At 44.8% G+C, this 24,790-nt stretch overlaps 1 protein-coding gene across 8 annotated transcripts in view; it reads right to left on the bottom strand.

Annotated features, from left to right (window-relative positions):
* Positions 1-24,790, bottom strand: part of LOC137371193 (CRACD-like protein) — a 250,581-nt gene that overhangs the window by 125,477 nt on the left and 100,314 nt on the right. For 4 of the 8 annotated variants that reach the window (XM_068033337.1, XM_068033336.1, XM_068033331.1 and 1 more), the window contains exon 1: positions 10,688-10,925. The exons of 3 other annotated variants lie outside the window; for them this stretch is intronic. In XM_068033337.1, coding sequence (XP_067889438.1) covers positions 10,688-10,725 — 38 coding nt within the window. In that variant the 5' untranslated portion in view covers positions 10,726-10,925. Of the gene's footprint in view, positions 1-10,687; positions 10,926-24,790 lie in introns of those variants that run through there. One more of the 8 variants, XM_068033338.1, reaches the window with a different exon arrangement.

Here is a 24,790-nt window from a genome sequence, read left to right on the forward strand (position 1 = left end):
GTGGTGCCCAGAACTGTACACAGTACTCCAGCTGTGGCCCAACTAATGTTTTATACAGCTCAATCATAACCTCCCTGCTCTTATTTTCTATGCCTCAGCTAATAATACTGCTATGCCAAGATGATGCAGTCCAAATTTGAGCCTTCTAGGGCCACAGCTGCGTGCAAGGCCATCTGCAGTTTCCTGAACTGAAAGTCAACAGCCTTCCACCAGCCATGTTATAGTCACTGGGGACAATTGCATAGCAACACTGGCACAAGCAAAGCCTCATGGATGATTGGCATTAAGAGAATGCACAAGGGTGATTAGTTAACTTTTGTATGGAATTTAAGATGATTTGATTGCGAAAGTTGGTTTTGAATGTTTGTTTTGTAGTGGCTTTCACTTCAGCATTGTGGCCAATAGAACACTGATGGTCAGTATCAGAGGGAAGGTGTCCAAGGTGTGGGACTGCAGGTAAATGAGGAATTGAGGTTGCATTTGCTAAAACTGCAGTCAGATGAGTCAAATATGGCCAACCCGGACAGAAAAGAGCTATGTTGGTTGCCTCCTCCATCTCCTCACCCTCCTCTGCTCGCTCTATATCCGGAGGGAAGGGCTGTACCCTCATGATGTTGAGGTTCTGCAGGATGCAGCAGACTAGGATGCATGGTGAGACATGTTCTCCAGCGTACTGCAGGGCTCCTCCAAAGCAGTCGAGACAGCGGACACATTGCTTAAGCACCCCAATGATCTGCTCAATGACATTTCATGTGGCAGCATTGCTCCCATTACATGAATATTACCCACTTGTACATGGATTGCGCAACAGAGCCAATTGGTCAGCAGGTATTCCTTGTTGTTCAGTAGCCAACCTCTGGTTTCTTGTGGTAGCTCAAATGTTGAGGGTACAGCGGACTTGCGCAGAATAAAGGCATCATGACTGCTGCCAGGATATTGGGAATTGAACTGCATGATGTCTGATTGTGGTTATGCTTTGACTGGACATTAAGGAAGTGGAACACTTTGTGGTTGTGGTACATTTCTACATTCGAATGCGGAACCTGCAAAGTGATGCGCATACAGGTAATGGTACCCTCCTCTATGCTATCCTGGCAAAGCCACATGTTCACTCTGCCTGCTTCTCTCTGGCCAGACAGAATGCAATGTACTCTTTGTCTCTTTGCATACCGTGCACCAGTGACCTCCATTATACAGCAGTAGATGGCAAACTGCAAGATGTTAGAGATCTCACCTGTTCCAGCCTGGAGGGAGCCCAATGTGAAAAAGTTGAAGGCCACGGTTACTTTTACAGCCATTGGCAATGCCTTCCTCACCCAGCTCTGAGGCTGCAGATCTGCCCACTAGAGGTGGCAGATTTCAATGAGCACCAATGAAAAGGAAACCTCACACACATTGTTCCTCGCTGAGGGTGAGATAGGGGAAAAGCTCCCCGAAAACCCTGGGTGAATGTGGCCTCCTACTGTCAGCCTTTCTCCTCTTCCTCCCTCTTTGTTCCCCTCTGTTGACACTCTTCATTCTCCCCATCATGCTGCAAGCCATGAGGGATAGAAACTACAGTACTTATGACTGGGAGCAAGTATTGTGAGCAGAACCCTTGAAGTGAGAACCAAAGCCTCAAACATGTGCCACACCACACCCTGTGGACTTTATTAATTTTAAATTGCAGTACACACCACCAAACACATCAACTAACTCAGCAACAGCCAACAGAAATCAATCAGCAACTAACCTGAAAGTGGCTGATGATCCCTTTAAATGGTGGTGTGGGGTGGCATTCCCATTGCTGAACACATGTTCAGCTGTGCAAAGTTAACAGACAGCATTAGCATTGGGGGTGAAAATGACATGGCTATAATCAAATCAGCGTTATACATTGACTGATGTCACAATCTGCCGGCTTTGCATATTTCCAGCACACACTCCCAGCACCCGTGCTAACAACCTTCTCAAAGTGGTGACCCGCACGGTCACCACCAGCAGTGTCCTTAGCAACGCGAACACCATTTTCGACCAATAATTGCACCCGCAGCACAGAAAATACAGGCACTACATAAACGGATTTTGTGGCCTTTAGCTCCCACAGACTGACAGAATTTGTCTGCGTAATTTGCAGTGACACATTGCGTAGATTATTCAAATTATGATGTCTATATATCTGTCCATCTGGTTAATCACCACAAAATTAAACCATTCACTGAGCTCATCAATTTTTATAATCTTGCCAAGTGCATCCATGCAATTCAGTTCTGTATTATCTTTCAGGGAAAATGGTACAGTTTTATAAAATTCAACTACTGCCTGTCCACTGTATAACAAGTTGATGCTGTGTTCTCCTGGTAAACAACCAAGAGTTTGAAGCAAATCACTGGAAACATTGAACTTTGACACAAAGGTTTCTCTCTTCCCTCTGATACAGTATTGGCTTTTCCACAGCATGGACAGCCAATACTTCCTTCACCTACCCCACATTCTTTGACATTCCTTAAAACCTAGGTAGCAATAAAAAGGGCATTATGCTTCATGTTTCATTGGTGTTATAATATAGCCCATTTTCAGTACATCACAGGAAAGTGCTTTCAGTTTAAATGACTTGGGTCTCAGCCTACTGAAGAAGCCAAAACGGTCATGATCCTCATATCCTGCGCTGTGTCCTGTATCGTCTGGAGTAAAGAGAAAGCAAGAAAACTGCAAACACTGGAAATCTGAAACAAACACAGAAAGTGGTGGAAACACACAGCAGGTCACTCAGTATCTGTAAAGAGAACAAGCAAGTAAGTGTAGACCCTTCATCAAAACACCTGAAGAGTTGCACCTGTCTGTTGTCTGTTCACAGATGCTGATTAGCCAGCTTGTGTGTAAGCTTCTGGAGTTTGAGGCTTCCAGTAAGATTCATGAAAACTATTTTCTAACAACATCCAATGCATCCACAAAATGCTGCTCTTCATGATTTACCCTGGTTGAGTCAGCACCCACAGAATGCACGTTTGCTGCTTATGACATTTGTGGTGATTTACAGACACACTTGCAAAATTAGTTCCTAATTTTTTTTTAAACCGTTGTTGCCTTGTGTCTGGCAGGGTCATGAAGGAACGCTTACATATATTTGGTCATGCTTCTCTAGCTTGCTGATATGGTACGTTTGTACAAAAATACTTGCAGCTCCATTTTCCTACCATTAGCTAACTGCAGCAAAAAGTGGATGAGATTATAAAATGGTGTTCCCCATCTAATAATCAAACCTACTTCCTTCTCAAAAATAACAAATACAAGATGATTTCTGAATCTTAATATTTGGGGCAGTCTTCATATTACAATTGTTTCTTCTGTAAAGTTCAGCTACATCTAAAACTTTTTGTAATACTAAATCACGGTCCCCTGCAGTCTAATCTTATGCCGCCCACTATCTTGTTCTAATTAAGGTACTGTGCAATTCTCCAAACTTGTGTGATTTACTGCCACATTACTGTTGTATTCCAAAGATTCTTTTCCACAGCCCTTATTGCTCTGTTGCTATTAGGCTGTATAATTCGACAAAATCGCATTTGGAAACAAAGAATCTAAAATTTGTCAGGTTGCATCGTTGAAAACAGCTTCTACCAGATCTGTGGGATGCACACACACTTTTATAATGCTAGAGATCGAGAGAACGCACTTGAATTACTCTTGACTAGACTCCAGGGAAGATAGCACAGCACAAAGTACCACTGACAATCTGTTTCTTTTAAAGCTCATTCCCCTCAGCACATGGGTGGAGGGCTGGCAATCCTATTTTCTACTCACCACAATTTTTTTCACTTAAAGTTATCAGCAGGGAAATTGTGACCTTTTGGTTATTTCTTTGGCTCCCGCCACCAGTTCCATCCCTCTCTCCTGCCATGGTCTCAGACTGAATCACACCCTTCGCCACCTCAGTGTCCTATTTGATCCTGAACTGAGCTGCCAATCCCATACCCGCTCCTTCACAAAGGCGGCCTACCTCCACCTCAGGAACATCACCTGCATCTGCCCTTACTTCAGCCCATCTGCAGCTGAAACCTTCCTGGACACTTTTGTCACCTGCAGTCTTGACTATTCCGATAATCCGATTCCTATGTTTGCTTCCATGCTCCTTAAGCTTCCACTCATCCAAACCTCTGTTGCCCTTATCCTATCCTGCACCATTCAGCCTCCACCCTCATACTCAATGACCCACGCAGGCTCCCAAACCCAAACCCTCGAATTTAAAATTCTCACCTTCCAGCTTTTCCCTTTATGGCCTTGATGTGCTCTATCTCTGAAACCTCCTCCAGCTTACAACGCGCCCCCAACCCAAACACTCTGTCCCTCTGACTCTGCCCTCTTATGGATTGCCCTCCTGCTGATAAAGGTAAATTAAAATTAATAACAAAGTATCTTATTAATATATTTTGGAAGTAAGTGAGCACAATGCAGAATAATAGGGGTGGGTATGCTGTCTGGATTTACTAAAGAAGTTGAAGCGCTTGTCAAGAGGAAGAAGGCGGCTTATGTTAGGATGAGACGTGAAGGCTCAGTTAGGGCGCTTGAGAGTTACAAGCTAGCCAGGAAGGATCTAAAGGGAGAGCTTAGAAGAGCGAGGAGAGGACACGAGAAGTCATTGGCGGATAGGATCAAGGAAAACCCTAAGGCTTTCTATAGGTATATCAGGAATAAAAGAATGACTAGAGTTAGATTAGGGCCAATCAAGGATAGTAGTGGGAAGTTGTGTGTGGAATCAGAGGAGATAGGGGAAGCGTTAAATGAATATTTTCCGTCAGTATTTACAGTAGAGAAAGAAAATGTTGTCGAGGAGAATACTGAGATTCAGACTACTAGGCTAGATGGGATTGAGGTTCACAAGGAGGAGGTGTTAGCAATTTTGGAAAGTGTGAAAATAGATAAGTCCCCTGGGCCAGATGGGATTTATCCTAGGATTCTCTGGGAAGCCAGGGAGGAGATTGCAGAGCCTTTGTCCTTGATCTTTATGTCGTCATTGTCGACAGGAATAGTGCCGGAAGACTGGAGGATAGCAAATGTTGTCCCCTTGTTCAAGAAGGGGAGTAGAGACAGCCCTGGTAATTATAGACCTGTGAGCCTTACTTCGGTTGTGGGTAAAATGTTGGAAAAGGTTATAAGAGATAGGATTTATAATCATCTTGAAAAGAATAAGTTCATTAGCGATAGTCAGCACGGTTTTGTGAAGGGTAGGTCGTGCCTCACAAACCTTATTGAGTTTTTCGAGAAGGTGACCAAACAGGTGGATGAGGGTAAAGCCGTGGATGTGGTGTATATGGATTTCAGTAAGGCGTTTGATAAGGTTCCCCATGGTAGGCTATTGCAGAAAATACGGAAGTATGGGATTGAAGGTGATTTAGTGCTTTGGATCAGAAATTGGCTAGTTGAAAGAAGACAGAGGGTGGTGGTTGATGGCAAATGTTCGTCCTGGAGTTTAGTTACTAGTGGTGTACCGCAAGGATCTGTTTTGGGGCCACTGCTGTTTGTCATTTTTATAAATGACCTGGATGAGGGTGTAGAAGGGTGGGTTAGTACATTTGCGGATGACACGAAGGTCGGTGGAGTTGTGGATAGTGCCGAAGGATGTTGTAGGTTACAGAGGGACATAGATAGGCTGCAGAGCTGGGCTGAGAGATGGCAAATGGAGTTTAATGGGGAAAAGTGTGAGGTGATTCACTTTGGAAGGAGTAACAGGAATGCAGAGTACTGGGCTAATGGGAAGATTCTTGGTAGTGTAGATGAGCAGAGAGATCTTGGTGCCCAGGTACATAAATCCCTGAAAGTTGCCACCCAGGTTAATAGGGCTGTTAAGAAGGCATATGGTGTGTTAGCTTTTATTAGTTGGGGGATCGCGTTTCGGAGCCACGAGGTCATGCTGCAGCTGTACAAAACTCTGGTGCGGCCGCACCTGGAGTATTGCGTGCAGTTCTGGTCACCGCATTATAGGAAGGATGTGGAAGCTTTGGAAAGGGTGCAGAGGAGATTTACTAGGATGTTGCCTGGTATGGAGGGAAGGTCTTACGAGGAAAGGCTAAGGGACTTGAGGTTGTTTTCGTTGGAGAGAAGGAGGAGGAGAGGTGACTTAATAGAGACATATAAGATAATCAGAGGGTTAGATAGGGTGGATAGTGAGAGTCTATTTCCCCGGATGGTGATGGCAAACACGAGGGGACATAGCTTTAAGTTGAGGGGTGATAGATATAGGACAGATGTTAGAGGTAGTTTCTTTACTCAGAGAGTCGTAGGGGTGTGGAACGCCCTGCCTGCAACAGTAGTGGACTCGCCAACTTTAAGGGCATTTAAGTGGTCATTGGATAGACATATGGATGAAAATGGAATAGTGTAGGTCAGATGGTTTCACAGGCTGGCGTAACATCGAGGGGCGAAGGGCCTGTACTGCGCTGTAATGTTCTATCTATCTATCTATTAACCAGCCCTAACTACTGTGTTCATGAGTTGCTGCAAATTCATTCATCCACAAAAGTACGATTTGTGCCTATCATGTTATTGAGGTCACTGTACTCCGCCAAGGCAAATGTTTAAGTTTACAAATGTTCTCAGAACTGCTTTTCCAAAGCAAAGGCTCGAGGGCCTGAACAACCAAGTCCTGTACCTATGTTTAAGTCCTTCTCTGAGCATGAAGATGTAAAATGATGTGACTATCTTCCAAGAAGTACCCAGATTTGGAGATGGGTGACAGCACACACATTTTAAATGGATCCATCCACATAGTCTGTGGCTAGGATTGTCCCACCAGAGATGGTGTGCCGGCAAAGCGGGACTGCCACCCACCACTCTGATCACCACCAGAATCCAGATCCGGGCAATGCACCCCAGTGGCATTCATGAAGGAACCTGCCATTGCCAAGTTGATAAATCCCTAGAGCTCTGCAGCACAATAAAAGGTGGCCGAGCAGTTAAAAGGTCAGAAGATTGGCTGCCTTTCAGAGACCAAGGTCTACACAAAAAGGTACGAGGGAACTGGATTGAACGAAGATATGAGGTCACTACAAGACAATTTCCTTGCCTCACGGGGAGTTCTACAGGGTTGTTAATAGCTTTTTTTGGGATCCACTACTCCATTCCACATGGTGGCCGTGGGTAGCAGCAGTAACTTGGGTGGAGTGGAAGGAAATCTGCCAAAATCCAAGCCTTGGTCTCCCCACCCACCCCCCAACCCCCCCAACATTTATTTGTTGCAGGCACTGAAGGAGCTATGGTCCAGGAATAGGTAATTCATAGTTGGGGAAGCAGACCTCAGTGTCCACATTTTCCGTCATTCTCCGACATGATTTTGAGTAAGATCACACAGGACAGTCCAATCTCATCCTATATGCTTTATTTACTAATTTAATCTGTCAATGTTGAGCTTTGCTGGTGCCAATAATAATTAAAAAGTGAGCTAAAGTCCTGAGGCATTGCTCCTAGGTAGTCTGGACTCTGGTGGTCAGTTGTGATGTTAGCTGCTAACATGGCCTGTCCTTTTTAGGTTACTACTCATTCATTCCCTGTGGGAATCAGGGTGATTGCAGCTTCTTGTATGTATAGCTAATTGTAGCCGAGGTCAGTGAGAGATCATCAAATTGCTTTCAGGTCAATGACAGAACATTCCCTTTTTAAATATTCTTTTCATCTCCAAATCAAAACGTGATACTTCGACATTTGACATCAGATGTGAGGGATATCTGGTGTACAACATCTGGAGTATGACAGACTATAATGTTAGATGCAGGACTATAGATTCACACGAGTGGATCTCCTGTGATTTTGATCATGTTTAGTCTGACGATGCCGTTTTATAAAGACGGGAGTTTTATACCTTGTAATGCACGAGGTTTTATCCTGCTGCTGAATTGAACTTGTGCCACAAATTCTAATTGTTGGCCAGAGTTTAATTGTTGCTTGGTGAGGCAACTTCGAACATTGCAAAATGCTTTTATTTTCTCTATCCTGGTCAAAAAGTATCAAAGTTTGTTTATTAAGGTTGCTTTGCACTTACAACAATGTGATATCATCACCATGATGTTGGGAGTTTGCCAGCTGGATGCATGCTAAATGCAGATCTCCCCTGGCATTGCTCCAAGTCAGAGGTTCCACTTTTGCCAGGATGTGCTTGGATGTGGAAACCGGAGAAGAATGTACATCTTCAATGAAAGAATTTGGAGAGAAAATTGTAAGAGGGCTCTCAGAGGCAGTGAAGTAGTTGTGGTCTAAAATGTCAGCTCTTTTCTGCTGATTGCCCCGACCCTATCTTGGATCAGGCAGGGGGGCTCAATCTTTCAGCAAGTGACCATGTCAATGTGGGCACACAGTAGGTGCCCAATAGAGGAGGAGAGCAGGAATTGGAGCTTCAATTAGCTCCTTGGAAGGGGCTGCTGGCGGTAGGGTTGCCAACCTTCCTGGATTGCCCAATTGTCTCCCAGAATGGCGCATGAATATTCCATGTGCTGCTGCTAGCAGTCTGGAAAATCTTTGCACTTTCCCGCCACAGCCGCACCCCACTCCCAATGATGTCACCAGCTCCCATTTCAGAGAAACAGCAGTCACAGAGCAGAACATAATGTGGACAAATTCTATTGCTAGCATTACCTAAAAGATATCACATTCAGAGGGTTACATTGGACTCTGCTGGAGCATACTGATTTTAGTATATTATATAGCTGGATAATACAAACCTTATTTCCAGTCCTGTTTAGTTTAGTGGAGAAATAACAACAGAAGCTAAAAGGGTTTTCAAAAAAATATTAGGATCGAACTCATTGCTTCACTTTCCTTTCATTAATAGTAAATTTTGACAACTGTTTGATTCCATAGGTCCTTTATTGTATTGTTAGTTTTTCCACCCACTTTCTTTGTGGTTGATGCTTACAGTCCCTAACACACCAGTTCTGGTTCGTTGTTGCTTCTGAAAGTTGAGCCAATCAGCAGTGAAAATACTAAAGTTTAACACAGGAGGTGTGCTATGATGGACAAAACCTGTGCTAGATTCAATGATATTCCTGTTGTAGATGAATGAATTGAACCATGATGTATGGTAAGTGAAGCAAGCATTGGAGGAATATATGGCTTTGGACCTACTGTTCCCGAAGCTTTGCAGCACTGGGGTTTTTCTTGTCTCATGTTTGGATCTGCTGTAGACTAATAGACAGAAATTGATCATTATGAATAGTCAAAACCTGGTATCATGTGACTACCAAGATGGTAGAAGGCAAATTTGAATGACCTTGGTCTTTTTGCGTCCAGCAATTTCTGTGTTCCTATTTGTTGTTACTCACTTTGAGTGAGAAGGTATGTCAAAATGACAATGACCCAACCAGAGATTAGTTAATTCAGCACAGACTACAGATTGAACCTGGGCCTCCTGGTCTCTATGGTTTAGTTGCACACTGGAAAGTATATTCAAAAGTTCATGGAAAACCTACAAAGCAACGTGTGATTGGACTCTACTGTGATTGAATGCAGTGACACCATTGGCAATAATTGGTAGTGAAAGGAGACTCTCAGGTATTATACATAATGTATAAAGGATTAGCATCAGAATTTATCCACTGGCACAGCCATAAAGTCTGGAATAAATCACCTAGGACCTTCGTCATTTTAACATTCAGGCTATGAATACAATGCCAGCTGACACATACTAACACCTGTTTTACAAAGGATAGAAAACGATAAACAGATAAACTTCTGGCAAGCAAACCAAACAAAACAATTCCCAAGGACACCCACAGAGTGCAGGTAATCAACTATTTCTATTGCATTCACTTAAGAAGTCTTGTGCATTGACAGATTTATTTTTTGTCAGTGTTTCTAAACATGTAGTTATAGTAACCAAAGTTGTTTTATCTGAATATTCACAATAAATCAAGATGACTCAAATGAGGCGTAGACACATACACCCACTGATTTGCTTTGTAAATCTAATCCCAATGTTTGAAATCCTCCAAACTAAAAAGCAGTGTGTAAATTATGGATCTATTTTCGTCAAAGCATCCAATGAGACCATTGATATTTCCCCTATCTAGTTTGTATCAACTAGGGCACTGCTCACAGTTTCACCGAGCTTGAGTTTATTGAAGGAATGTTGGGCATGTACACATTTAAATTACCTCATTGATCACAACAGAACGGAAAAATAATCAATATTAACACCCAATAAGTAGCATTTGCTCCCAATCGGCTTCACTTTGCAAACACAGGAAAGAATGTTATGATTACAGAACAAAAGTTACTATGTCCTGTTCAGTCAGCATAATTCCAACTCAGTTTGCTTCTGGCAATAGCAGTAATAAACCATGTTTTATAGTTTTTGACAGCTCCTCTTTACACAGACAGCAGTGATTTCAGTTTGCAAACTGAGTTCACAACTAGAATACTCGGCCATTGTCAATGTGCCCTTATCGGGAAAGTGCTGCTCTTCAGATCAGTTTGTTTTATACCAAATCAAACGAAACATTTTGAGGAAAAGTAACTGAGTAATTTTGATCATGTACTTATCAGTCAATCAAGTTTATTCTGCAGCTCTGCTGAACTATGGTTCTGATGATGCTGCAGAAATCGTTCTTTGCACCCTCCCAATTTTATACAAAACCGAGACTGTCAGGAAAGTTCCTCCTGCTCAAATGCTTTAACATACCCACATTCTAGCATATTATTCTAGTCAGATTTTGCTTACCTTGAATCACCTCGCAGGCAGTGGTAGAATCTAGCCATGTTATGCTATGCAAACCTCCTCCCTCTGACACAGGCTCTCGCAAGCTGCACACAAAAAGCTGGCACGGTGACTGCAATGTGTCTCAGCGAGGGCTTGCAAATACATGGACTCCTGCATGCCTTTAGTAATCAGCAGCCAGATTAGGTTACTGCTCTCTTCAATGGATACTCTGCTTTGGAGGAAGGCGCAGCACTAATCTTGCACCAAGTCCAAGATGAGTTTTGCACTCTCAGCTTTACCTCTCCCTGAAAGAACACTCCCATTTTCAGGCTACATTTTAAGCTGGAGTAAATTTGTTGTCGAATAGGTCCATTAAACACCAATCATTCGTTGAGTAAATCACTTTCCCTCAACCATCGACAAAACAATTTTCTGTTGGCTCCAACTGTTTGATTTTAATTTTTAATGATACTGTGTGACTTTTGCTATTTCAATTTCCTGTTCATTTTAAAATATCTTTAATAAAATTGCTCCCGCCCCACTTTGTCTTGAGGGCAGCATTGATTGCTTTCTTAAGCCAAACAATCTCAACTTAAAACTAAGAACACAGTTTTTAAACAAATCTGTTTGCCCAGTACTTTTCTATTTTACAAGAGACATGTCTCATAACTCATTTTTTTTAAACTTGGAAAGTTGTACCAATACACAGCAGTTTATACTTAACAGCTATAATCCTTATTCTTTTGGGCCTCCTTATCTCGAGAGACAATGGATACGCGCCTGGAGGTGGTCAGTGGTTTGTGAAGCAGCGCCTGGAGTGGCTATAAAGGCCAATTCTGGAGTGACAGGCTCTTCCACAGGTGCTGCAGAGAAATTTGTTTGTTGGGGCTGTTGCACAGTTGGCTCTCCCCTTGCGCCTCTGTCTTTTTTCCTGCCAACTACTAAGTCTCTTCGACTCGCCACAATTTAGCCCTGTCTTTATGGCTGCCCGCCAGCTCTGGCGAATGCTGGCAACTGACTCCCACGACTTGTGATCAATGTCACACGATTTCATGTCGCGTTTGCAGACGTCTTTATAACGGAGACATGGACGGCCAGTGGGTCTGATACCAGTGGCGAGCTCGCTGTACAATGTGTCTTTGGGGATCCTGCCATCTTCCATGCGGCTCACATGGCCAAGCCATCTCAAGCGCCGCTGACTCAGTAGTGTGTATAAGCTGGGGATGTTGGCCGCTTCAAGGACTTCTGTGTTGGAGATATAGTCCTGCCACCTGATGCCAAGTATTCTCCGAAGGCAGCGAAGATGGAATGAATTGAGACGTCGCTCTTGGCTGGCATACGTTGTCCAGGCCTCGCTGCCGTAGAGCAAGGTACTGAGGACACAGGCCTGATACACTCGGACTTTTGTGTTCCGTGTCAGTGCGCCATTTTCCCACACTCTCTTGGCCAGTCTGAACATAGCAGTGGAAGCCTTACCCATGCGCTTGTTGATTTCTGCATCTAGAGACAGGTTACTGGTGATAGTTGAGCCTAGGTAGGTGAACTCTTGAACCACTTCCAGAGCGTGGTCGCCAATATTGATGGATGGAGCATTTCTGACATCCTGCCCCATGATGTTCGTTTTCTTGAGGCTGATGGTTAGGCCAAATTCATTGCAGGCAGACGCAAACCTGTCGATGAGACTCTGCAGGCATTCTTCAGTGTGAGATGTTAAAGCAGCATCGTCAGCAAAGAGGAGTTCTCTGATGAGGACTTTCCGTACTTTGGACTTCGCTCTTAGACGGGCAAGGTTGAACAACCTGCCCCCTGATCTTGTGTGGAGGAAAATTCCTTCTTCAGAGGATTTGAACGCATGTGAAAGCAGCAGGGAGAAGAAAATCCCAAAAAGTGTGGGTGCGAGAACACAGCCCTGTTTCACACCACTCAGGATAGGAAAGGGCTCTGATGAGGAGCCACCATGTTGAATTGTGCCTTTCATATTGTCATGGAATGAGGTGATGATACTTAGTAGCTTTGGTGGACATCCGATCTTTTCTAGTAGTCTGAAGAGACCACGTCTGCTGACGAGGTCAAAGGCTTTGGTGAGATCAATGAAAGCAATGTAGAGGGGCATCTGTTGTTCACGGCATTTCTCCTGTATCTGACGAAGGGAGAACAGCATGTCAATAGTCGATCTCTCTGCACGAAAGCCACACTGTGCCTCAGGGTAGACGCGCTCGGCCAGCTTCTGGAGCCTGTTCAGAGCGACTCGAGCAAAGACTTTCCCCACTATGCTGAGCAGGGAGATTCCACGGTAGTTGTTGCAGTCACCGCGGTCACCTTTGTTTTTATAGAGGGTGATGATGTTGGCATCGCGCATGTCCTGGGGTACTGCTCCCTCGTCCCAGCACAGGCATAGCAGTTCATGTAGTGCTGAGAGTATAGCAGGCTTGGCACTCTTGATTATTTCAGGGGTAATGCTGTCCTTCCCAGGGGCTTTTCCGCTGGCTAGGGAATCAATGGCATCACTGAGTTCCGATTTGGTTGGCTGTATGTCCAGCTCATCCATGACTGGTAGAGGCTGGGCTGCATTGAGGGCAGTCTCAGTGACACCATTCTCCCTGGAGTACAGTTCTAGGTAGTGCTCAACCCAGCGGTCCATCTGTTTGCGTTGGTCAGTGATTATGTCCCCCGATTTAGATTTGAGGGGGGTGATCTTCTTGATGGTTGGCCCAAGAGCTCTCTTCATGCCATCATACATTCCTCTGATGTTTCCGGTGTCTGAGGCCAGCTGAATATGACTGCATAGGTGTTGCCAGTAGTCGTTTGCGCAACGCCTAGTTGTTCTTTGTGCAGTACTTCTGGCTGCTTTAAGTGCTGCGGATGTTAAATCGCTGGGGGCTTTCTTGTAGTTCAAAAGTGCAATGCGCTTAGCGGCTATGACAGGTTCCAGCTCTTCATTATGAGATTGAAACCAGTCTGCATTTCTCTTCGCACTTTTGCCGTAGGTGGTCAAAGCTGACTCATAGATGGCGTCTCTGATGTGGGCCCACTTATTACTGTACTTTTAATGCCACTATCTCAAATTGAAATGGTGCACTTTTTACTTAACAGTATCAGAGATGAGGAAATCAGGGCAGGGAGCAGTTCAGAGTACACACTGCTCTTGTGTTGCTAATAGTTCGACACCTGATTCAGCTTGTGTGATAAAGCGTATGTGGGAGGAAAAGATTTACATTTACATAGCACCTTTCACAACCCCAACACATCCAAAAGTGCTTTACAGCCAAGGAAACACTTTTTCTTGAAGTGTAATCACCATTTTAATGTCGGAAACATGGCAACCAATTTGCACACAGCAAACAGAAATGTAAGCAAATAATCTGTTTTAGTGATGTTGGTTCTGGGTTAAATATTGGCCAGTTCTCCCCTGCTCGTTTGAATAATGCTATAGATCATTTACCATATTCGAGAGCGCAGACGGTCTCGGTTTAACGTCTCATCTTGAGATTAGTGAAAAACATTCAACACCACTCAAGACTGGAGAAAAGCAAAACAATACTTACAATCCCTCATCCCCCAAAATAATCAACTGTACAACTCTAAAAATAGAAGGTTGATAATAACAGGTAAGAGATATGTAAGAGACAACTGGAAGATTTGAGAGAATTATTTCATTATATTGACTTGAAATTCAGTCAAGTCTTATATGTGTTCACATTGAACTCATAACTTTGTCTCTAATGGAGGAGACCTGTCATTAGATACTAATTGCACACATCTAAAAAGGTTTTGCACACATCTAAAAAGGTTTTACAAAGGTGAAAGACACCAGACTAACACACCTGACGTAGACTTTCACTGCCTTTTATTTAGGTAAACTGTTGTTTAGTAGCCCATATTAGCAGGTCTATGCCCTCCTGACGAGATGTTCAAAAGTGCCTGGATCTCTAACTGGTACAGATGTAAAGGCTAATTCATATCCATGATTTCAGCGTAAACACGGTGGGGAGTTGGGGGTGAAGGAAAACCATTTGGAGGTTCTCAGCACCCTTGCCATCTTCCATCATTTTAATTCATCAGGTGTCCATCCCAGGCAACTGGAGTCTCAATTAAAGGTCAAAGGCTGATAACACCATTCCAGTCCCAGAGCATTTTAATTAAAATGGTGGATGCCTCTCCCAGTCTCAGACCCACCAGTAAAACATAGAGGGATTGATGTCTGAAAGCAATGTGTAGCAGTGTGAAAAGGGGGCTCTCAGCTGGAACTCACTAGATCTGTCATAGTCATACTCACGGAGCCAGACCTTACAATGTCCCTGATACCATCATCACCATCCCCAGGTATGTCCTGTCCCACTGACAGGACAGACCTACCAGCAGCACAGTGGTAAACAGTCAGGAGGGAGTTGCCCTGGGAGTCCTCAACATCAACTCTGGATCCCAAGAATTCTCATGGCCTCAGGTCAAACACGGGCAAGGAAACCTCCTGCTGATTACCACCTACTGTCCTCCCCTTAGCTGATGAATTAGTACTCCTTCATGTTGAACACCAATTGGAAGAAGCACTGAGGGTGGCAAGGACACAGAATGTACTCTGGGTGGGGGACTTCAATGTCCATCACCAAGCGTGGCTCGGTAACACCATTACTGACCGGGCCCAAAAGGACATAGCTGCTAGACAGGGTCTGCGGCAGGTTGGGGAGGGATCCAACAAGAGGGGAAAACCTACTTAACCTTGTCCTCACCAATCTGCCCGTCGCAGATGCACCTGTCCATGACAGTATTCATAGCAGTGACCACCGCACAATCCTTGCGGAGACGAAGTCCCACCTTCACATTGAGGATATCCTCCATCGTGTTGTGAGGCACCACCACCATGCTAAATGGGGTAGATTTCGAACAGATCTAGAAACTCAGAACTGCGATCTATGAGGTGCTGTGGGCCATCAGCAGCAGCAGAATTGTATTCAACCACAATCTGTAACCTCACGACCCGGCATATCCCCCACTCTACCATTACCATCAAGCAGGGATCAAGCCTGGTTCAATGAAGAGTGCAGGAGGGCATGCCAGGAGCAGCACCAGGCATACCTAATAATGAAATGTCAACCTGATGAAGCTACAGCACAAGACTACTTGCATCTCAAACAGTGGAAGGAGCATGTAATAGACAGGGCTAAGCAATCCCATAACCAAAGGATCAGATCTAAGCTCAGCAGTCCTGCCACATCCAGTCATCAATGGTGGTGGACAGTTAAACAACTGACAGGATGAGGAGAAGGCTCCACAAATATCCCATCCTCAATGAAGGGGCAACCCAGCATGTCAGTGCAAAAGACAAGGCTGAAGCACTTGCAACCATCTTCAGCCAGAAGTGCCGAGTGGATGATCCATCTCGGCCTCCTCTCAAGTCCCCAGCATCACAGATGCCAGTCTTCAGCCAATTCAATTCACTGAAGGCACTGGATACTGCAAAGGCTATGGGCCCTGACAACATTCCGGCAATAGGACTGAAGACTTGTGCTCCAGAACTGGCCGCACCCCAAGCCAAGCTGTTCCAGTACAGCTACAACACTGGCATCTACCAGACGATGTGGAAAGTTGACCAGGTATGTCCTGTCCACAAAAAGCAGGACAAATCCAACCCAGCCAATTCCTGCCCCATCAGTCTACTCTCGATAATATAAAAGCAAAACCCTCCCCCACTTCCACCACCTCCAGCGTGATGTCACCGCCAAACACATTTTCCCTTCTCCTCCCCTGTCAGCTTTTGGAAGGGATCATTCCCTCCGCGACACCCTGGTCCACTCCTCTATCAGCCCCAACACCTTGTCCCCTTCCCACTGCACCTTTCCATGCAATCACAGGAGGTGTCATACCTGCCCTTTTATCTCCTCTCTCCTCACTATCCAAGGCCCCAAACACTCCTTCCAGGTGAAGAAATGATTTACTTGTACTTCCTTTAATTTAGTATACTGTATTCGCTACTCTGAATGCGGTCACCTCTAAACTGGGGAGACCAAATGCAGATTATGTGACCACTTTGTGGAGCACCTCCACTCAGTCCAAAAGCATGGCCCCGAGCTTCCGGTTGCTTGCCATTTCAACACTCCCTCATGCCCACATTTCTGTCCTTGGCCTGCTCCAGTGTTCCAGTGAACATCAACACAAGTTCAAGGAGCAGCACCTGGGCATTCTACAGCCTTAGAGTCATAGAGTCAGAGTCATAAAGCACAGAAACAGGCCCTTCGGCCCATCGTGTCTGTGCCGGCCATCAAGCACCTACCTAATCTAATCCCATTTTCCAGCACTTGGCCCGTAGCCTTGTATGCTATTGCATTTCAAGTGCTCATCTAAATACTACTTAAATGTTGTGATGGTTCCTGTCTCTACCACCTCTTCAGGTAGTGTGTTCCAGATTCTAACCACCCTCTGGGTGAAATTTCTTTTCCTCAATTCCCCTCTAAACCTCCTGCTCCTTACCATAAATCTATGCCCTCTGGTTATTGACCCCTCCGCTAAGGGAAAAAGTTTCTTCCTATTTAATCTATCAATGTCCCTCATAATTTTGTATACCTCAATCATGTCCCCCTCAACCTTCTCTGCTCCAAGGAAAACAACTCTAGCCTTTTCAGTCTCTCTTCATAACTGAAATGCTCCAGCCCAGGCAACATCCTGGAGAATTTCCTCTTCACCCTCTCCAGTGCAATCACATCCTTCCTATAGTGTGGTGACCAGAACTGTACACAGTACTCCAGCTGTGACCTAAATAGCATTTTATACAGCTCCATCATATCGCCCTGCTTTTATATTCTATGTCTTGGCTAATAAAAGCAAGTATCCCATATGCCTTCCTAACCACCTTATCTACCTGTGCTGATGCCTTCAGTGATCTATGGACAAGTACACCAAAGTCCCTCTGACCCTCTGTACTTCCTAGGGTCCTACCATTCATTGTATATTTCCTTGCTTTGTTAGTCCTCCCAAAATGCATCACCTCACACTTCTCAGGATTAAATTTCATTTGCCACTGCTCTGCCCATCTTACAAGCCCATCTATATCATCCTCAATATTTCCAACACCATCAATTTTCGTGCCCCGCGAACTTACTGATCATACCTTCTATATTCACGCCCAAATCATTAATGTACACTACAAACAGCAAGGGCCCCAGCACCGATCCCTGTGGTACATCACTGATCACAGGCTTCCACTCGCAAAAACAACCCTCGACCATCACCCTCTGCCTCCTGCCACTAAGCCAATTTTGGATCCTATTTGCCAAATTGCCCTGGATCCCATGGGCTCTTACCTTCTTAACCAATCTTCCATGCAGGACCTTATCAAAGGCCTTACTGAAGTCCATGTACACTACATCAACTGCTTTACCCTCATCTACACATCTAGTCACCTACTCAAAAAATTCCATCAAGTTAGTTAGACACGATCTCCCCCTGACAAAGCCATGCTGACTATCCCTGATTAATCTCTGCCTCTCCAAGTGGAGATTAATCCTGTCCCTCAGAATTTTTTCCAATAGTTTCCCAACCACTGGTATTAGACTCAACCTCGAGTTCAATAATTACAGAGCTTGACTGGCCTTTTAAAAAATATTTTACTTTATTTTATTTTATTTTTTAACCATGTTTCTGTTTTTCGTGTGGACAGAGCTGCTCATTAATCTGCCATTAACACTCTCTCTGGATTAATGCTTCATCTTTCACCACTAGCATTAACAGGCTTTGTTATTTAACCTCTCTTGCCCTCTGCCTCATCACACACCTGCCCTTTTGTTCTCTTCCCCACCACAGAAGCTTCCTGACCTGCTGAGTATTTCCAGCACTTTGTTTTTATTTCAGTCTACTCTAAATCATCAGCAAGGTGATGGAAGGTGTCGGGAACAGTGCCATAAAGCGGCACTTACTTAGCAATAACCTACTCACTGATGCTCAGCTTGGGTTCTGCAGGGCCAATCAGCTTCTGACCTCATTACAGCCTTGGTCCAAACATGCACAAAAGAGCTGAACTCAAGAGGTGAGGTGAGAATGACTGCCCTTGACATCAAGGCAGCATTAGACGAAGTGTGGCACCAGGGAGCCCTAGCAAAACTGAAGTTCATGGGAATCAGGGGAAACCTCACCACTGGTTGGTGTCATACCTAGCACAAAGAAAGATGGTTGTGGTTGTTGGAGGTCAGTCATCTCAGTCCCAGGACATCACTGCAGGAGTTCCTCAGGGTAGTGGCCTTGGCCCAACCATCCTCAGCTTTGACCTTCCCTCCATCATAAGGTCAGAAGTGGGGATGTTCACTGATGATTGCACAATGTTTAGCACCATTCGCGACTTCTCAGATACTAAAGCAGTCAGTGTCCATATGCAGCAAGACCTGAACATTCAGGCTGGGGCTGATAAGTGGCAAGCTACATTCGCACCACACAAGTGCCAGGGAATGGCCATCTCCAACAGAGAGAATCCAATCATCTCCACTTGACATTTAATGGCATTACCATTGCTGAATCCCCCACTATCAACATCCTGGGGGTTACCACTGACCAGAAACTGAACAGGACCAGGCCGATAAGTACTGTGTCTAAAAGAGCAGGTCAAAGACAGGGAATTCTGTGGTGAGTAATTCACCTCTTGACTCCCCGGTACCTGTCCATTATCTACAAGGCACAAGTCAGGAGTGTGATGGAATACTCTCCACTTGCCTGGATGAGTGCAGCTCCAACAACACTCAAGAGGCTTGACATTATCCAAGACAAAGCAGTCTGCTTGATTGGCACCCCATCCACCACCTTCAACATTCATTCCCTCCACCACCGACGTACAGTGACAGCAGTGTGTACCATCTACAAAATGCACTGCAGCAACTCACTAAAGGTCCTTTGACAGCACCTTCCCATGACCCCTATCACTTAGAAAGACAAGGGCAGCAAATGCATGGGAACACCACCACCTGCAAGTACCCGTCCAAGCCACACACCATCCTGACTTGGAACTATATCACCGTTCCTTCACTGTCACTGGGTCAAAAACCTGGAACTCCCTTCCTAACAGCACTGTGGGTGTAGTACCTACACCTCAAGGACTGCAGCAGTTCAAGAAGGCAGCTCACCAACACCTTCTCGAGGGCAATTAGTGATGGGCAGTAAATGCTGGCCTAGCCAGTGACTCCCATATCGCTTGAAAGACTATAAAAAATAAATCTGAGGTCTCATTTGCCAGGCCAGTTTCAGCTTCTAGTTCTCTACTTGCACACTTTTGTAGAGCACTTGGACCTCTCAGATGACAACAGGTGAGGGAGGCTGCACACAGGGGACCATACCCACCACACAGTGCCAACAGGCCAAGTATCATTTTCATGGACCAACCTGAGAAGCAGTGCAGGAGAAAGCCATGCTTCTCCAGGCAGATTGTCACAGGCCTCTGCAATCTCCAGCAACATGGCCTGCTTTTTTTTTTCATTCATTCATGGGATATTGCCTATCCCCAACAGCCTTTGAGAAGGTGGTCAAGAGCATCCTGTGAACGGGGGCAATGCTATGACAGTGACCTGCAAATGCACCATGGCTCTGAATGTTTACAACACTGGATCCTTTCAGCCTGCTCCAGGGGAGATCAACTGCATCTCCCAGTATACATTCACAGCCGCGTTAAGCAGATGACTGACGCACTATTTCTGAGAGCCGAGCAGTACATGACCTTCCTTTTTGCCCTCAGCAGCCACCAGGACAGAGCTCATGGCTTTGTAGCAGTGTTGGCTTCCTTGGTGTGCAGGACATGTTTGACTGTACATATGTGGCCATCAGGTCAGTGGAATACAAGTAACATTCATTCAGAGAAAAGATATTCCTCTATCCACATACAGCTAGAGGTCAATCACAGGAACATCATCATGCAGGTCTGTGCAAGATACCCAAGGCCGATGATACCCATGCATAACCCCACCACACCCGACCAGCACCAATACAACTGAGGCCAGGGCACAACCAGGAACCTGGTAGAGCACACAACTGGAATCTAACCAGAGGTTTAGGTGTCTGGACCACTTGGGGCTGTAAATATGTCCCAGGTATAGTGTCATGTACTGTTGTGGTTTGTTGCATATTATACAACATTGCACTGCAGAGAAGCCTGCATTTGGATGAGGAAAAGCAGCAGTAGCAGTAACAGTCATCTTCAGATGAGGAAGATGTGGGGAAAGAAAAAGTAGGGCCAGTGTCAGGGATCAGCAAGTTTGCTCAGTGGTTCTGCTAAGCTTCTCACAACCTTGCCCTGAGAACTTGGACAGAGTCCCTGCACATAACAGGCTGCATTGCATTTTTCCCCACACCCTTTATCCCATACTGAAGAACAATCAAACCATTCTATATCAATAACATAGGAATATAGGAACTGCAGTAGGCCATTCAGACCATCGAGCCTACTCCGCCATTCAATACGATCATGGCTGATCATCCACTTCAATGCCTTTTTCCCACACTATCCTCATATCCCTTCATGTTTGTATTTAGAAATCTGTCATTCTCTGCTTTAAACATACTCAATGACTGAGCTTCCACAGCCCTCTGGGGTAGAGAATTCCAAAGATTCACAACCCTCTGAGTAAAGAAATTTCTCCTCATCTCTGTCCTAAGTGATTTCCCCCTCATTTTGAAATTGTGTCCCCTGGTTCTAGACTCCCCAACCAGGGGAAACATCTTACCTGCATCTACCCTGTCTATCCCTTTAAGTATTTTGGAGGTTTCAATGAAATCACCTCTCATTCTTCGAAACTCTAGAGAATACAGGCCCAGTTTCCCCAATCCCTCTTCATAGGACAGTCCCGCCATCCCGGGAGCAAGTCTGGTGAACCTTTGGTGCATTCCCTCTATGGCAATAATATCTTTCCGAAGATAAGCAGACCAAAACTGCACACAGTACTCCAAGTTAGGTCTAACCAAAGTTCTATACAATTGAAGCAAGACTTCAATACTCCTGTACTCAAATCCTCTTGCAATAAAGGCCAACATACCATTAGCCTTCCGAATTGCTTGCTGCACCTGCATGTTAGCTTTCAGTGACTTATGATTCTATTGCTGGAAGGTATGATTAGAATGGGTGGAATGTTTTTTGACTGGCACAGACACGATGGGCTAAGTGGTCTCTTTCTGTGTTGTAAACTTTCTATGATTCTCTGATTTTATGATTGACAAGGACGCCCAGGTCCCTTTGTACCAGTTTTCCTTCCTTCCAATTTGAGCTACCCCTCAGGTTCCCATCCCTGACAAGCTAGGTTAAACCCTTCCCAACAGAACTAGCAAATCTCCCTGCGAGGATGTTAGTTCTGGCCTTGTTAAGCTGTAGCCCGTCCATCTTGTACAGGTTCCACCTGCCCCAGAACCGGTCCCAATGCTTCAAATCTGATTCCCTCTCTCCTACACCAATTCTCCAGCCACGTGTTCAATCGATCAATCCTCCTGTTCCTATGCTCACTAGCATGTGGCACTGGGAGTAATCTTGAGATTACTGCTCTTGAGGTCCTGCTTTTTAATTTCCTTCCTAACTCCCTAACATCTGCTTTCAGGACCTCATCCCTCTTCTTACCAACGTGGACCACAACCTCTGGCTGTTCACCCTCCCCAGAAGGATGTCCCTGGCACCAGGGAGGCAACATACCATCCTGGAGTCACGTTTATTGCCGCAGAAACGCCTGTCTGATCCCCTGACTATCGAATCACTATTGTTCTTCCATTCTTCTCCCTCCCCTCCTGTGCAACTGAGCCACCCACGGTGCCACGGACTTTGCTCTGGCTGCACTCCCCTGAGGAACCATCGCCTTCACCAGTATAAAAATGGACAACCGATTAGCAAGGAAGATAGACTCAGGGGACTCCTGCACTGCCTGCCTGTTTCTCTTAGACTGCCTAGTGGTCACCCATTCCCTCTCTGCCTACATGTTCCTAACCTGCGGTGTGCCCACCTCCCTAAACATGCTATCCACATAGTCCTCTGCCTCACAGATGCACAAGTGACTCCAGCCGCTGCTCGAGTTCTAAAACCTGGAGCTCAAACTTCTGCAGCTGGTGACACTTCCTGCAGATGTGTTTGCCATGATTTCCCACATACCGCAGGACGTACATTCCACTTGGCCGAGCTCACCTGCCATACCGTAACTTTAAAAACTTCTTATTACAATGCGAAGTTGAATAACTTACCAGTTACTCACCAATCAGCTTCTTCACCTACACTGGAGAGAGGGACAGCTACTGGAGGCTGAAAAAAGGTAGAAGGACAAAAGAACAAAAGGAGCCCCTCCCTACGAACCAAACATCCACTTTACACTCTGTGCACTCAAAAGCAGCTCTCAATGCAGTCAAATTTTTTTTAATTTATAGTTCCCTGCCTTACCGAATTCCCTCACTTACTAAACTCCCTTCTTCACACTGTGCCCTCCAGCAGCACTCAATGCAGATAAGCAGCACTGAGAGTCCCCTGAATTTATACTCTGAAAACAATGCTGTGTCAGCTCTGCTAGAGCTCAGAAACCAGTTTAAGCTAGGTACCCAATTAACTAGCTGCAGCTACTCAGTGTTTGTATATCCCTGTTTAAAACTGCAAGAAACCTAATTTAGCTCTTAACTGAAACAGGAATTCCAATTAATTGCTAAATGTAAACAAAGCATAAAACTGTCTTGAGAGATTAATCCTCAATATCCACTCACTTACCAAACTCCCTTCTTCACACTCAGTGCAGATTGACATTCTAACAATGCAGATTCAGATGATGTTATTGCCAAAGTGACAAATGTGATAAAGGTGATTAATTTAATACCAAATATAATAAAATACCTTCCATGTATTTATTGCCCAGGTGATCAACCTGTAGTACTTCTCTATAAAGAAGGTTCCTTAATTCTATTACCCCATGAGGTACTGACTTAGTGGCTTGAGCTTAGATGATGGACAGCTGTTGTACCACTTGTGGGACTCTTGAGATGCTCATGGCTGGTGATTTCCTTGTACTTGAGCCTGTGAGGGCCCTGACACAGTCAGCTGCCACTTGGGATGAGTAACAAATGCTGGCCTTGCCAGTGATCCACAAATGAATAAAAAAAGGGGTTAAAAATGAAACCTCGGGACACTAACCATTACACATTAAGTATAAGGATAATCGTTAGCCACAGCTCAGTTGATAGCACTCCATTACAGGGACTTGAGCACATAATCTAGGATGACTCTCCAGTGCAGTACCAAGGGAATGCAGCACTGTTGGAGGTGCCATTCTTCAGACATTAAACCGAGGTCCCGTCTGCCCTCTCAGGTGGACTTAAGATCCCATGGGATTATCTGAAGACTAGCACAGGAATTATTCTGGGTGTCCTGGTCAATATTTATTCCTCAGCTAACATCACTAAAGCAGATGATCTGATCATCATCACATTGCTTTTTGTGGGATCTCGCTGTGCCCAAATTGACTGCCGTGTTTTCTACACTACAACAGTAAGTACCCTTCAAAATACTTTGTTGGCTGTGAAGTATTTTGGAGAGTCTTCAGGTCGTGAAAGGTGCTATATAAAAGTAAGCCTACTTTGTTCTTTGAACAGAGGACATGGTTTGTTTATAAAATTGTTTTCCAGCTGTGAATAAAAGATAGAACTGTTGGAAGTAAGCCCAGACCTTGACTAGGCAGTTTAAGTGGGATAAATATCAACCACAGGCGCTATTTAAAATGTAAAAATTATTTATCAGAAACAAACATCAATTCGCATGAGCATAAAATCACAGAAAGATATGGTTACAGAGTTAGAATTGGCTCATATGACAGGGCAGGAAAGTCAGTGCCTTCGCAAAACTGAACTATGTAGATGGGTACTACAGCAAATAGTTACAGCAAATAGCAGTAAAGGCACAAAGGTTGAAGAAAAGGAGACCCCGACATGAGGAGGCACAGCGTCAACATCAGTTGTAAATGATTCAGGGATGAGAAAGAAGGAAAAGACTGTTGGTGGCAGCCCAAGGAAGAAGAAAGAGAGAAGTAGCCAATCGTATTGGTGGAAAGTACTTTAGGTCACTGTTACAAATGCTGGACTTTGTAGTATGGTTATTTTTTTTTTTAAAACTGGGGTCTTTAATGCAGCATAAATTCTAACCAGAGA

The sequence above is a fragment of the Heterodontus francisci genome, chromosome 6, assembly GCF_036365525.1.
Source record: "Heterodontus francisci isolate sHetFra1 chromosome 6, sHetFra1.hap1, whole genome shotgun sequence".
NCBI lineage: Eukaryota > Metazoa > Chordata > Chondrichthyes > Heterodontiformes > Heterodontidae > Heterodontus > Heterodontus francisci.